The 15,992-nt window shown below is 44.4% G+C and overlaps 1 protein-coding gene across 31 annotated transcripts in view; it reads left to right on the top strand.

The window, feature by feature from the left end:
• ZBTB20 (zinc finger and BTB domain containing 20) overlaps positions 1 to 15,992 on the top strand; it is an 865,400-nt gene that overhangs the window by 780,212 nt on the left and 69,196 nt on the right. For 27 of the 31 annotated variants that reach the window (XR_011464022.1, XR_011464033.1, XM_070369724.1 and 24 more), the window contains 2 exons: positions 7,357 to 7,457; positions 15,745 to 15,909. Coding sequence is in view for 25 of the 31 variants with exons in the window: in XM_070369724.1 (XP_070225825.1) it covers positions 15,899 to 15,909 (11 nt within the window). In the remaining 6 variants the exon portion in view is untranslated. The remainder of the gene's footprint in view (positions 1 to 7,356; positions 7,458 to 15,744; positions 15,910 to 15,992) is intronic. The other 4 variants (XM_070369759.1, XM_070369772.1, XM_070369778.1 and 1 more) reach the window with 1 other exon arrangement.

Here is a 15,992-nt window from a genome sequence, read left to right as displayed (position 1 = left end):
AGGAAAAAGCTAAGCCATGACTCATCCAAGATCATGTGTCCAGTTCTGTGATTTTACTTTCTCTTTTCTTTTTCTTACTCCTTTTACCTCTCTCCTTTTCCCTCTCACCAATATTCTCTGCCCCCACAACCACCTTTCTGCTGATTATTTCTTGGATTTACCCTTGCCTTATGAAATTTCCTGTGACTCAAATGAGGAGCTAGTGGGTCTTTGCCAATTAGTAACCCCTTGCCACTAATTCAGCAATATGTGAACCGTGAACTTCCTGATGTTCAAGCTGGTTTTAGAAAAGGCAGAGGAACCAGAGATCAAATTGCCAACATCCGCTGGATCATGGAAAAAGCAAGAGAGTTCCAGAAAAACATCTCTTTCTGCTTTATTGACTATGCCAAAGCCTTTGACTGTGTGGATCACAAGAAACTGTGGAAAATTCTTCAAGAGATGGCAATACCAGACCACCTGACCTGCCTCTTGAGGAATCTGTATGCAGGTCAGGAAGCAACAGTTAGAACTGGACATGGAACAACAGACTGGTTCCAGATAGGAAAAGGAGTACGTCAAGGCTGTATACTGTAACCCTGCTTATTTAACTTATATGCAGAGTACATCATGAGAAACGCTGGGCTGGAAGAAGCACAAGCTGGAATCAAGATTGCCAGGAGAAATATCAATAACCTCAGATATGCAGATGACACCACCCTTATGGCAGAAAGTGAAGAGGAACTCAAAAGCCTCCTGATGAAAGTGAAAGAGGAGAGTGAAAAAGTTGGCTTAAAGCTCAACATTCAGAAAACAAAGATCATGGCATCCGGTCCCATCACTTCATGGGAAATAGATGGGGAAACAGTGGAAACAGTGTCAGACTTTATTTTTGGGGGCTCCAAAATCACTGCAGATGGTGACTGCAGCCATGAAATTAAAAGATGCTTACTCCTTGGAAGGAAAGTTATGACCAACCTAGATAGCATATTCAAAAGCAGAGACATTGCTTTGCCAACAAAGTTTCGTCTAGTCAAGGCTATGGTTTTTCCTGTGGTCATGTATGGATGTGAGAGTCGGACTGTGAAGAAGGCTGAGCCCCGAAGAATTGATGCTTTTGAACTGTGGTGTTGGAGAAGACTCTTGAGAGTCCCTTGGACTGCAAGGAGATCCAACCAGTCCATTCTGAAGGAGATCAGCCCTGGGATTTCTTTGAAGGGAATGATGCTGAAGCTGAAACTCCAGTACTTCGGCCACCTCATGAGAAGAGTTGACTCACTGGAAAAGACTCTGATGCTGGGAGAGATTGGGGGCAGGAGGAGAAGGGGACGACAGAGGATGAGATGGCTGGATGGCATCACTGACTCGATCGACGTGAGTCTGAGTGAACTCCGGGAGTTGGTGATGGACAGGGGGGCCTGGCATGCTGCGATTCATGGGGTCGCGAAGAGTCGGACACGACTGAGCGACTGAACTGAACTGAACTGAACTGCCACTAATTCACCACTACATTTGGGGCGAAGAAAGGAGGGAAGTGGGACAATTTTAAATATACTGTGATCTTTGAGACAGCTCTATCTACACCTGGGAATTGCTGTTAGACAATTAAGGTTAGTAAAGCTCATTGAATTTCTCAGAGGAAAGGTGTTATTTGAATTATTACCAGATAATTATTGTTAAAAATAACAATAATGTAAGAAATAGGAATTTTACATGTTAGAGACATTATCATTTTAATTTCCAGTTGGGAGGAGGAAAGCCCTGAGGGATCCAGAAACTCTTTTTTTTCCCCATAATGTGCTCTCTGCCAGAAACTCCATGAATTCTGCCTAATGTCCGATGACTTGACAAACTGGCCCTGAATCAGAAGCTAGTCGTGTTGTGTGAACTGGTAGCCAAGTTTTTCAGCTTGAGTTGCTCCTTTGAAAACGACCCTCAGTAGGAAGGTGAGTGTCAGACATAGGATCTGTGGTACCCAGATTGATGTCATCAGCATCACCTGGGAGCCTGTAGAAATGTAGAATCACAGACTCCATCCCCAGACATGCTGAATGAGAAATCCTGGGTGATTCATTTGTTCATCAGCATTTGAGAAAACCAGCCTAAAGCATCCTCATCTTCAAATAGAAAAGGAGTCATCGTTTCTGAAAGAGTTCCTCCGCCTGAGATCTCTGCCCCCAGGTCTTGCAGTGACTCTGAACCATCATGGAAACAACATAAACCTCTTTCTTGTGCTGAACTCACAGTGGGAACTAGAAACGTGCTCGTGCTGTGTTGGAGCAGTTGTTGTGTAGTGAAAAGAGCACAGATTTAGAGTCAGTAAGACGTGGGTCTCACACTACCCACAGCTTCCTAATCTTAGAGTAGTTGATTTGAGGACTCTGGGTCTCACTTTTCCACATTTATAAAATGGGTATATTAACACCTGCATCACGGCTGAGGATTGAATAAGAACAGATTTACACATAAAAATTCCTCATACAGTCTCTAACAACAGTTAAACATCTAACAAATTATTGTCACTTTTTTTTTTTGTAAGCTTTTGTCATAGAAGTCCCATCTGTCATTTTAGAATGATTTGGTATGGAAATGGTCATACTAAAATGAGACCTCCACAGAAAGTTCCTCACAGCAGTCTGTGGCAGCATGTTATATAACAGCCCTCCTCTCTAAGGGCTTCGAGACAGATCTGCAGAGCCATCAACAGTACAGCGGTCTGGAATGGAAATGACCCACTGTCTCCTCTGCCTCTGACACCATCCAGAACCTTGCCAGCTGGGCTCCCAGAGAAGATTCATTTTTACAGCGATGATATAAGAGGCAGAGAGAATAGCTGGATTTCTATGGGGGAAATGTAAGACCCCAGCAGCCTCTTACCTTTTGACTTAAAAACTGAGTACATTGGATATGGATGCCATTGAAAAAGGATAAATATGAAACCTCATGTAGTCAATTTCCCTGGGTCTTTTTTAGAACATCACTACTCCTTAAGCAGTAGAACATGACACACCATGCAGCAGTTCTAATTAAAAACCTTCGGGTGTGTGCTGTGGCAAGAGGGGAAATAAGAAGGAGAGAGGTGACAATTTGCCCAAAAAGGAAAGGAAACTCATAGCAAGAGGCTGTGGAGCTGATAAGAGGAGTTTGATTAAAGGACAGAAAGATTGTGTCTCCACTTAATTATAATATGCACAATTTAAATCAAATGTTAGACATATTTAAAATGTACACTTATGTAATTACACGATGGATGTGTATGCTTCCAGGTAATTTTTCATTGCAATGTACTAGACATATCAACAAATGATTTCCTCTATCATTTTAATATAGTTGCCAAGGAAGCAAAGAGAAGGAAGCTCTGTCTGGTGACCTGTTGATAATCTATCCAGCCATGTGACGATTTAGTAAGAACTGTGAGGTGCTCTTGAACCCAATTTGCTGTTTATGTGGCTCCTGGGGTGTTATATATAATGGATCTCTCAGTACCTCACATGGCTCCACCATATTGGCCAAGAGAACATGATAACCAGTACCAAGTTTTCCTCTGGGATTAACAGTGAGTAACATGAGTAGCATGCTCACGTGGGGAGGCAGATGGAGTTTTATAGGACTGGTGGCTAGTGCTTAAGAGCTGAGTTCTTCTGGACACATAAAAACTACTGAGATCCCCTGGAAAAGTCTGTTTTCCTCACTTAGGGAAACACTGCTATCTCCACGACATGTTTTATTGGGCTTTCCATCATCAGGTGAAAGAAAATGATTCTGTTTGAGGATGAGGATAGAGAGGAGATTAAACAGTTAATGTTTCTTCTACCACAAGAGAAGAATAAGGGACGAAAATTAGAACAGTCTTGGAAGCAGTCACTATCCTTTTCTACAAGGAGATTGGAGATATAATGAAAGGAAAATAAGTAAACGTTTAAACAAACCTATAGGATAAAAGGAGAAGACAAAGGCACCCCACTCCAGTACTCTTGCCTGGAAAATCCCATGGACCGAGGAGCCTGGTAGGCTGCAGTCCATGGGGTCGCTGAGGGTCGGACACGACTGAGCAACTTCACTTTCACTTTTCACTTTCATGCATTGGAGAAGGAAATGGCAACCCACTCCAGTGTTCTTGCCAGGAGAATCCCAGGGACGGGGGAGCCTGGTGGGCTGCCGTCTCTGGGGTCACACAGAGTCGGACACGACTGAAGTGACTTAGCAGCAACAGCAGCATAGGATAAAAACTGGGCAAAGCTAGGTGGGAAAAGATTTATTGGTGTGGCATAATAGCAGGATTGCCAATAGCCTATGTGTCTATAGAAAGATGAATTTAACCGTAGAATTACCGCAGCCTGTTCTCACCTAGAACTTCAGCTGAATGCACTGCTTTTCCAAAGCATGAGAAATTTCTTCATTCTGCTTTTTCACCCTGAGTTGATCACTCCAGTGGTATTTGCAATATTGTCGCAAATGTTTCTGCTTGTATTATTAGAAGGGTTTGCTCCCTTGTTCTTTAAATCCACCCTCATTTTTAAAACACTTAACTATAAAAAAGCCATTTATTAGTTTGGTTTATTAAAGAAAGGGAAACAAAGTTCTTCATTTTGTGGAAACCAGTGTATCCTTGCAGATTATGCACCCCAACTCCTCACTCTCTCTGTCTGGTCACTGCTGATGGTCTGCTGGGCCTACTTGTTCTGAGAAAGCACTGGTAGGTATTTAGAGATTTGTGACTTTTTCTATCAGTTGTCTTTACTCAGCCACTAGCAAGGATGTGGCATTGAGCAACTCAGTTCCCTTGATTTCCTCATCTGAAAAATGAGGGTTTGGAGTAGATGAGCTTCAAGGTCTTTCCAGTTCAGTCTCAGCTTCCATGACTCCAAGAAAGCATCTTTATTCCTTTTAAATTTGGATCAGCAGATAGCCGCCGAGTGCTAAGCTGTGTGTAAGGCATTGCACACAATGGGGTAAAAGAGAGTAAAAATGGTCTCTGCCTTCAAGAAGCTTAAGCAGGAAGAAATATTACACAAATAAATATTAGAGTCCATAAGATATGTAAGGGCTTTCCTGATGGCTCAGACTGTAAAGAATCCAACTGCAATGCCAGAGACCTGTGTTTGACCCCTGGGTCAGGAAGATCCCCTGGAGGAGGAAAGGGCAACCCACTTCAGTATTTTTGCCTGGAGAATTCCATGGACAGAGAAGCCTGGCGGGCTACGGTCCATGGGGACCCAAAGAGTCAGACATAACTAAGCAACTAACGCTTTCTTTTCCTTTTTCATAGAATGTGCAAAGGGAACGGTGCAAAAAGTTCTTTAGGATTCAAGAAAGGGCACTTTGCTTTGGGAAATGTCGTATAAGTGAGATGGTATTTGGATTGCCCTTAAGGAAGCTCTATGCAGATGTTAGGAAAAGGGAGGAAAGACCATGACCCTGATGGGAAGGAATGGAACTTATGCAATGTAGAATGGACTATAGAAAAAAAAAAGAAAAGGAAATTAGAATGGGGCTATATTGTAGAAACCTTAAATGCCAAGCCGAGAAGTCTGCATTTAATCCAGCAAAGAGCAAAAGAATGATGTATTTAGAATGGTACTTCAGAACAGTAAATGCATTGCTGGTATGAAGGATGAACAAGAAGTAAAGAGAATCTGGAGGAAGGGAAGCCAAGTAGGAGGCACTCACAGAAGTCCAGGCAACAGGTGATAAAGGGATAAAAAGTGAGCATTGATTCACAGCCTGAGTAAAAACCACAGGACTTGGCAGCTTATTGGTTATGGGAAATGAAAGAAAAAGGGGAATTAAACAAGACTCCTCAATTGTAGGCACAAGTAACTGGAAGGAAATGGTACCAATAGCAGGAAATGGGAAGACTAGAGAAGGCACTTATTTTGAGGGAAAAGCAATGAATTCTGCTTGAAACTTTCTGAGTTGGAAGTGCCTGTGAAGTGTACGATGGAGATGTGAGCTCTCAAAGTTAGAGGCCTCATCTTATTCATCTTTTCCAGGTGCCTAATAGAGTCTATGTAAACAGTGAATGAATGAACAAACAAACAAATTAATCAATGAACCAATAACCAGCAGTTATTTAGAATAAGTGTCTGGAGCTCTGTAGACAAGTGAGAACTAAAGATAGCCATGTGGGTGTTGTCTATGGAGAAGTGATTGTTGAGGCCATGGAGGGTGGGTGTGTAGGCAAAGCTTGTGAAGAGTATCCTGCATTTGGGGAAAGAGAAGAGGCCAAGGAAGGAAGCAGAAGAGAGAAGAGAGAACTGAGAGCAGGAGCGAAGTCAGGATGGTGCCGTATCCTGATGAGAAGGGAGGAGAGCTTCCGGAATAAAGTGGTCATCAGGCCCAGGTGACCAAAGGGCCAAAACCTGGGAAAAGTACCTCTGGGTATGAGTCTCTGAGACAGATGGGAGTCCAATCTGTAACCTCTGAGGCTGCACCTCTCAGGGTTAGAGGATGCAGCAGGAAGTGGCCTGCAGTGAAAGCTGGCAAGAAGGCAAGAGGTCAGAAACAGGTTCGGGTCCATGGGCATCTGTAAGACAGGCAAGAATCTTGGAGCGACAAAGAGGGAGAGACAGGGGAAATGAGCATTGGAGGAGTCAGCTATACCCAGGTGGAGGGGCGCCACCCCCGCTTCCCCTCCCCGGGGGTCCCTAACCTCCAGAATCTGATGCCTGACGATCTGAGGTAGAGCTGACGTAATAATAATAGAAATAAAGGAGTGTTAGAAAGTGTTAGTCGCTCAGTCATGTCCAACTCTTTGGGACCCCATGGACTGTAGCCCGCCAGGCTCCTCCATTCATGGGATTCTCCAGGCAAGAATACTGGTATGGGTTGCCATTCCCCTCTCCAGGGGATCTTCCGGACCCAGGGATTGAACACAGGTCTCCTGCATTGCTGTCAGACTCTTTACCGTCTGAGCCACTAGGGAAGCTCAGAAATAAAAATAAATAGAAATAAAGTGAGCAATAAATGTAATGCATTTGAATCATCCTGAAACCATCCCCCTCCCCCTGGTCCATTGGAAAATTGTCTTTCACGAAACTGGTCCCTGGTGCCAAAACGTTGGGGACCACTGCTCTACCCTCACCCTCAGCTCCAACTTAGGACCAACGTCAGCTCCAACGTCAGCTGCTTCAGCCCCATCTGTACTGGCGGGTGCTATTGACGTTCTCACACCAGACAGGCAGTTGGGTAGAAATGCTGAAAATGGGGCCTGGACAACACCATCTCCATCTCCCTCCCCTGACTCGCCAGGTCTCTTGTGCAAAATGCGGAACCAGACTCTCAATCAAGTCCGAGGGTTCTGGCTCTCAGAACTAGTGATCTCCATTGCCTCCTTCTTTGACAGCCTTACTTTTGTTTGTCTCTTGTCTGATCCAGATGCAGCCGCTCTGTGTTCCCTGCCCCAATGAACAGCTGCACTAGGCCCAAGCCTTGGAGTGATTTACCTGAAGAGTGACACCATTTATTTGAAAACTACTGTGAGTACATTATGCCTCCAGTGAAAGGCTTCTCAGTTCACTTTGTTTAATTAAAAAAAGAAGCACTCACAATTGTAAGAGCAGATGAAATTTTAGATGGCTTCATCTCTTGGATGCAGTGATGTAACCAGACTCAGTCCTGAGGTGCCTACACTGGTTCTCGGCTTCCAGCCTGCAGTGCGAGCCCCGGGCAGCATCACGCCTGCTTCCCAGATGGCTGAGCTGAGCTGCACGCACTTTGCAGGGACCGGTGCTGTTCCACTGGGTCATCTGTGCCTCGGCCTGAAGCCGTGGCAGCTCCAGCCCTCTGTGTTTGCCTCTCATCGCCCTTCTGTGCAGCTCTGTTGCATCTCGCTGCAGCTTGTCATTTCACGCTGCCCTGGTCACATTTGTGAGCCAGTTTTCTGTGCTCATGTCCACCTGTGATGTAGCTGCCTCTCTGTGCCCCCATGCTGTGGTCTCCTTGCTACCCAAGGGGCCAACACCCACCCTTGTGTCTGTGGGCTCCTTCAGCCACGTCTCTAAACCATTGTGCCCAGGTCAGCTGTGCCCTCTGGATGCAAGGCTCTGGGTACTCGATTGAGTTCCCTTCAAGTCAGACATTTACATAGGAGAAGTATGACCCCTGCAAGTCAAGTTGAAGAAGTAAGTTGGGGTAGGAGCTGGATGCCAACAGGAAATACTGATGAAAGACTGACATCAAATTTTGATTAATCATTGCTAGAACTAACAGATAAATATATGCCTTCTTTCACTAGAAAAGCCAGAACTTTAAATTATTTAGAGGCTATGCATGCAAAACAATTATACATTTTAAAACAAAAACTCATGCTGGTTGTACTTGCTCGTTTTCCTGTATGGTGTGAGGTAGGTAACGGGATGGTGTTTTACAGACATCTCTGTTACTGGAAAATGCTAAACCTAGGAAACTAACGTTTTTCCCAGGCTTCAGGTAGGATTTTCACATTCACATTCTCTATGTTTTTAGCTACTCTGGGCACAAATCAAACCCAACGAGGAGGAAGTCAGGGTTTGGATTGTTTTGTTCTGCGTTGCTTTCTGCCTTTAACACTGTCAGTCACCTGGATTGTAATTGGTGGTGGTGGATGTGTAGATGAGAATCAGGCCTGCCTGAATGGAGACCGGAACTATCAGACTGATCCACAGGACTAATGGGCTGGAGGGACTGGGGACTAAAGACATGACAAGAGGTCAGAAATGGAGGGTCCTCATTCTGTACCCATGTGAGCAACTTGCTAGTGTAAACACTGTCACCCTTAAGTTCAAGCGGAAGAATGCCTTAGAAATCCCCACATCTGGAGAGCTTTCCGACTTTGTTTCCATCACAGAGCACAGTACCGCAAACACAAGGGCACAGCTGGTCTCAGAGTCTCAGCCTGGTTTATCCTTTGGGAGGGAAAGGATTCTGGATAGAATCAGGACAGAAATTGGGACCTAAGGTTTCCTAAAAATTCCTAGGAAGCCTACAAGGGAGCCTCTGTGCTGAACACCAGTGCCTGTGTTCATGATTTGCGGGACCTTGAGGAGGGAGACGTTGGGTTCTAATTCTTGCAGCCTTTGCTTTTCCTAAGCTCAGCTTCCTCATATGTAAAAGAGAAAGAATAATAAAAAAACTTAGAGAGACTTGCTTGGTGCAAAACCTTCATTCAATAAGGTGAATATGCTATAAACATCACTCAGACGCTCAGTCGTGTCCGACTCTTTGTGACCCCATGGACTGCAGTCCTCCAGGCTCCTCTGGCCATGGAATTCTCCCTGCAAGAATACGGGCAGCCTGCAGTTGCCATTTCCTCCTCCAGGGTATCTTCCCGACCCAGGGATCGAACCAACATCTCTTAAGTCTCCTCCACTGGCAGGCAGATTCTTTACAAAGTAGCACCACGTGGGAAACCTTGTATGGTATAAGAATGTGTTCTAATTACAAGTGAATCCCTCTCTATGTGTTTACAATACCCGGGTGAAGTCTCAAGCCTTGAAGGGTGGATAGGGAGGAGGTAAGTGTTAGATTTTAAAACCTACCTACTCCCATAACAGCTGCACAACCAGGCTCAGCAACCTGCCTACTTACCTGGATTGTTGCGATGACTAAATGAGATAATATATGTATAGTGTCTGGCGCAGCAGACATGAGTATATTTACTCAGTCAACTGAAATTTACTGGGTATTTGCCAAGTGCCAGGCACTGTTCTAGGGACCAGAAGCATGGCAGCAAATAAAACAAACCTAAATCCCTGCTCTCACAGAGCTTATGTTCAGTTTTCTTCCCCCACAAGTTGCAAATAGACAAAATAGGCACTTGGACACCAAGAGAGAATTGCTTTCATTTTATCGCTGTGTCTTCCCTTCCAGAAAGTATAATGGGAGAAAAGGTAAAGGATATGGAGAGGGGAGACACAGTTTGCTAATTCATCCCTCCCTCACCCCTGACACACATGCAAAACCATAGAACATTCCCTGCCCTGATACATGGCCCAAGAGACCCACGTTTCCAGATTACGACACCCAGGCTGCCTTTTTCTCCGGCTACCTTTGAATTTGGCCAAAAGGAGTTAGAAGATGTTTGCTCCTTGGAAGAAAATCTATGACAAACCTAGACAGTGTATTAAAAAGCAGAGACATCACTTTGCCAGCAAAGGTCTGTATAGTCAAAGCTATGGCTTTTCCAGTAGTCATGCACAGATGTGAGAGTTGGACCATGAAGATGGCTGAGCACCAAAGAATTGATGCTTTCGAACTGTGGTGCTGGAGAAGACTGTTGAGAGTTCCTTGTACAGCAAGGAGTTCAAACCAGTCAATCCTAAAGAAAATCAACCCTGAATATTTGTTGGAAGGACTAATGCTGAAGCTGAAGCTCCAGTAATTTGGCACCTAATGCAAAGAGCTGACTCGTAGAAAAGACCCTGATGCTGGGAAAGATTGAAGGCAGGAGGAGAAGCGGGTAACAGAGGATGAGATGATTGAATGGCGTCACTGACTCAATGGACATGAGCTTGAGCAAACTCCAGGAGATGGTGAAGGACAAGGAAGCCTGGCGTGCTGCAGTCCATGGGGTCACAAAGAGTCAGACACAACTGAGCAACAACAACAATAGGAGGCATTAGCAAGAGACAGGAGAGTACGGTCAGGGTACTTCTCAGTCAGGCCCCTTCCCAGCTCCAGTTCTGACTGGACGTGGGGAGCTCCATACCTTTCCTCACCCCCTGGGCTTAGCAGTTTAAAGCTGAGATTAACAACCACGCACTATCGCTAGTCCTCGGTGCCTCGCTTCCCTTGAGGGTCCTTTAACCTCCTCTGTACCTCAGTAGACAGTCCTTTCATTAAACTCTCTTCAGTTAAAACCTTTCAGTATGCCATCTGTTTCTTGCCAAGATCCTGACTGATACAGTGAGGGAGAAATATACTGAAAAACATTGTAAATCAACCTTGCCAAGAAGGTTAAAAAAATTGAAATAAAATATTTGAATCATGAAAACATCTTAAATGGATCTGAGAACATTAGACCAAGCGGTGAAAGGATAAACTGTAAGAAAACGTGATAAGCTAGAGTGCCAAAGGTTGGTTTCTATGAATAGACCATAGTGCTCAGGTTTGATGGGCTTCTCTAGGCCAAGTGTAGCTTGCTTGACCCCCAACTTCAAGAGGAGCTAATGGTGTAGTAGCAGCAATGACAAACACATGAACAGAAAGAAGGTGTCAGGAGGGTGATACCATAAAAAAAAAAAGAAAAAAAGTGTTGAAGAGGAGACTGCTTATCCTAGCATTCTTTCTGCCTTTGCTACAATTATAGTCCATTTGCCCCTGCCCAAATCTAGATATTTGAAAAGATGACTAAGATAGAAGAATTGCCTCCTTCCAGCTGAAATTAAAACTGCACAACCGACACTCTGTGGAAGAGCTACCCTCCCAGGGCACTGACTGTGTGCCAGCGCTGTGCCCATCACTCAACAGGAATTATTTAATCTTCACATCACCTTCCCAGATGGTGCTAGTGGTAAAGAACCCGCCTGCCAATGCAGGAAACACAAGAGACCTAGGTTCAATCCCTGGGTTGGGAAGATCCCCTGGGGAAGGAAATTGTAACCCACTCCAGTATTCTTGCCTGGAGAATTGCAGGGACAGAGGAGCCTGGCAGGCTACAGTCCAGGGGGTCACAAAGAGTCAAACATGACTGAAGCGACTTAGCATTGCATAGCATAGCAGCCCTAGAATGTTTATTATTTCCATTTTACAGATGAGGAAACTGAGGCCCAGAGAGGCAGAGGAATCTGCCTCAGGTACACGGCTACTGGATGGTAGAGCTCAGTTCTACTGCCAGCCCCCACTGAGGTGGTTTGTTACCACCTCCGCTGTGCCCTCCTCCCCAAATACTATGCTAAGCCTCTTCCATGTATTATTGGGAAGCAGAACAAGGAAAAGATTACCACACCAAAAAGATGTGGGACAGGTGGGGCAGGGGTCAAAATTGTCATGATCCAGTGACTCAGTATTTATTAAAAAGGGGTTCTAATTCTTTTCCACCCAACCAGGCTGATGAGTGGAAGGCATGTTAATGTGCAGGAGAGGGTGGGAGCCCAGTGAAGAGAGAAAATTGGTGAAGAGAACACTCTCCCTCAGCAGCCCCCGGAGACTGATGAGAGCTCACAGAGATAAAATATTTATTTTCCATATGTCGCAGAGAGCATTGCCATCGCTGTATGTGTGCAATATGTGCAAAGAAGTGTGAAATCTATACATCAAATGCCACCAATCTAGTTAATTTCCATGCAGTTAACATGCTTATTACCTACCATCTCCTCAATATGTTTTCATGTATATTTCTTGCCACATACAATATGGTCTAGTAAGGAAAGAGCCAACATCACCCACAACCTTACTCACTGCTATGTTTCAGCCCCAGACTTGTTGCCATGGCCAGCACAATGAGAGTTAAATACCAGTAGATCCTGCTGGCCAGCTCAACCGCCCGTCACCTTAAATCGCCTTCCCACTCCTCGAAGCAGCCTTTTTCTCATAACAGAAATGTTTGCTGTGGGGAAATGAAAATGTTTTTGTTCTCTTTGGATAACTGGGAGATAGTCAGCATGTCAGAACTGACCGTTGAAAGGCAGGTGCCTGTGGCCACACTTTTTTTTTTTGAAAGCAGAGCTCCACCAGTGTGGCGGGAGGAAGTGCACAGCGATTGGTCTGTTTCTCTGTGGAAATGTTCAGGGTACACCCAGTTTTGCTTTGCATATATTTACGAAACATCTGCCCTTTTCTTGTTCTTAAATCCTTCCCCCTTACCAGCCCCCTTTCCCCTTTCTCCCAATTTCTCCCTTTGTTGTCGTTGGCTCGTCTAACTTTTTCATTGGAGCTTTCATTTTCCGGTTGAGGGGCGACTTCATCAGAGTGTATAATTTTAACATTGAGGAGGGAGGGAGGGAGAGAGGGAAAGGGAGTGTGGGAAGTGGGAGGAGAGAGAGAGAGGGAGAGAGAGAGAAACAGAAAAGAAAGAAGGAAGCTAAACGGCCAGAGAGCTTGGCAAACCAACCTTTGGCATGGTGACCAGGAGGAAGGTTCTGGTCTGGTGTGGAGTTTGCCTGACACGCTGCCTGGAGTCAGCTGGTACGCTGCTGCCCTCTAAAGGCTCCAGGGACTAGTACACAGCTTCCGAGGCTTGGTGAGACTTGCCCTCGAATATGCCATGTTCATGTAATTCTTTTACACGACCAAAGAAGGTATTTTCAATTAATTACTACAGGACTTCCTTTTTCCTCCTCAATAAAATATGAGCTGCAAAACTAGGGTCAAAATGACAGCACCTGTGCATGTCTAAATGTAGATGGTTGCTATGTTTTAGAGTTTCTCAGCTCTGGAAAAAGTAGTCCACTATTAGAGAGAGTGAGATGGAAAACGCTTTGTTTCTAAGGTCAGTGAATGTCTCTCTGGTATGTGCAGTTGGGAAATAGCCCAGTGGTCTAAGAACAAGGAAAGGGATTTTAGGCAAATGAAGGAGTGAGCCAAAAGGTTGAGTTTTCAATATTCTCTATTGGTAGAGATGGTTTCAGTGTCTTGTGCTATGAATGGTCCCCAGAGGTGATCCTTGAGATGACAGACAGGAGGGTATGATGCAAGATGTCAGGTGGGAGGCAGCATCAAATCTAGAGAAGGAAGCGATGCCATCGATAGAAAGAACAGTACAACTTCTGCAAAGTTAAAATCAAAGAGTAATGTTGGTGGGCTGGTCATACACTCACGTTTGAAAGATAGCTTCTTCAATTTCCTGAAAGAAACCAAGGAAATCAGTACATCTGAAACTAGCCTAGACCTTATTTATGAACATCAGAAATAAACTTTTTATGTTACATGATGTCTGTCATTAGTGTTTCATCTCGATATTTAAATGACCCATGAGGACCAGCCTAGCTTCAGTGGGCATAACGGTCCTACTCTTATCAAATGTACTGCATGGATTCCAAGGAAAACAGCCTGTCAAGGTAGATTTCCCTGCTGCATAAAGAGTAGGAAACTTAATTTGGATTCAGACTATAACTATTCTCAAAATATACTTTAATTTCAACTCAATTTCATTCCATCAACAAAACCATATATTGAATGACAGCTTTGTCTAAGCTACTCTGCTTAACGGTATACTCTAGACAGCAGATCTGGGAGGGGCAGAAACCAGGCTTGTTTTATTTCCAGGCCCATGCTGGCACATTGCAGGCACATAGTAAGTATTTGTGGAATGAATACATGAATAAATGAATAGGTGGAGGGAAGGAAGGAGGAACGAATGGGTGAACGCAGGGAATTCAGAAATAACTATGATGCTTTTTACCCTCAGAGTAGAATTCCATGCAGTCTCACATGCATGGAATTCACCTGGAGCTGTCAGCCTGACATGGTCATTCAGATCAGTGATGGTAAAGCTGTGGCAGCAGAGAAGTCAAGGAGGATGGGGGTCAGAAAGTAAACAGCAGTCTAAATAAAAAGTGTTAAGGTGATAGCAATGCACACAGAAAGGAAACTTAGGTGTGCAAAATATGAAGGCTGCACAATTGTCAGGACTTGACAAAATGGCTTTAAGGCAGAGGAAGATGTGTGACCCGGAGGTGTCCAACACGGTGACAAGCCTGGCGACAGACAGTGGTGAGTGGGATAGGGACTGGAGAGGAAGCGCTGATTTTCATGAAGAAAAAGCAGTTGGGTACTTCCTTACACTGAAAACCAGAAACCAGTTCCTAGAGGCCCACATAGACACTCAAGATTTGGAGGTTCATTCCTTAGTCACCGTTCAACAGTAAAGGATTGCAGTTTGTTGCTTTTGTATTGGCTTCCTCCATCCTAAAAATACGTCTAAACACTCTCCCTCTATTTTCATCTTCACCGTGCCATCTCTGCCTCCTGCCCTCTGGAAAAGCAGATTTGATTTCACAACCTGTTGGACCAGAAACACAGCATGCTAATTCATAACACCATATTCTGCGAGGGCAGATTTAACTACCCAGTACAACAAATTTCAATACAAAATATTCTGTATAACAAGTCCATTGCCATGCTTAGGGAAACAAGGGAAACATGGGAACAGACCCACTTACAACAAATTCTGTACCACACATAATCTTCTACCAGAAAATATTTTTTACAAATACTTTTTCTGTTCACTATACTATGATGATAGGAAAAGCTTAGAGCCAAGGAAACTGGTGGGGGTGGGTGGGATGGTGTTCAGAGTATGACAAATAATTTGGCTTGACCAGGGCCAAGGGTGCATGCAGCGTAAGCTAAGTACGTATTCATTTCTATCAGTTGCACGGTCCTAGGGAGAGGAGCTGACTGATGGTTGAGCGCTGCCACTTCCTATTTCTGGTCCCAAATCACAATTACTTTCTACTTCCCTTCACCCTTCTTTTCCCAAACACACAGTCACACTCCTGCACTCCAGGATCATGCACTAAATTATTTTTTAAAAAGGGAATCTTAAGCTTCAGATGAGTAAAGAGTGGGAATAGAGGATCTCTATGTGACATCTTTCTTCTTTACCTGCTGGAGTCTAAGCTCTTCTTTTCACTTTTCATTTGCTGCTCTAAACAGTTTTTCATCACTATCCCTCTCGTTGGTACAACCTGCAAGTTTAGATTGTGATTTGAAATTATGTGTTGATCTAAAACAAAATCTATTAACAGCAAGAAAATTGACTGTTCCATAATGTGTTCCATGAATAGAAGCTGAAAACCAGAAGGAACCTTTAAGGCCTTCTAATCCAAGCCCTTTATTTTACAGATGAGGAAACTGAAGCCCAGAGAGGTGAAGTGAGGTGCCCAAGTGCCACACAGCAAGTTAGAGGCACAGCTAGTACCATAGCTCAAGTCTCCTGACTCCCAGTCCAGTGCTCCTCCCATTACTCCACGGGTCCTGTCTCTAAGCTTCCTGACAAATGCTAGAACGGTAAAGCCTCCACTAGTATTTTTCCAGACCATGTTAAAACTCTTACGGGGGGAAGAAAGGATGCTTTCTTGGATAATGTCAGC

This window comes from Bos mutus, chromosome 1, assembly GCF_027580195.1.
Source record: "Bos mutus isolate GX-2022 chromosome 1, NWIPB_WYAK_1.1, whole genome shotgun sequence".
In the NCBI taxonomy this organism is placed as follows: Eukaryota; Metazoa; Chordata; class Mammalia; order Artiodactyla; family Bovidae; genus Bos; species Bos mutus.
This window is presented reverse-complemented; position numbering and strand designations above follow the sequence as displayed.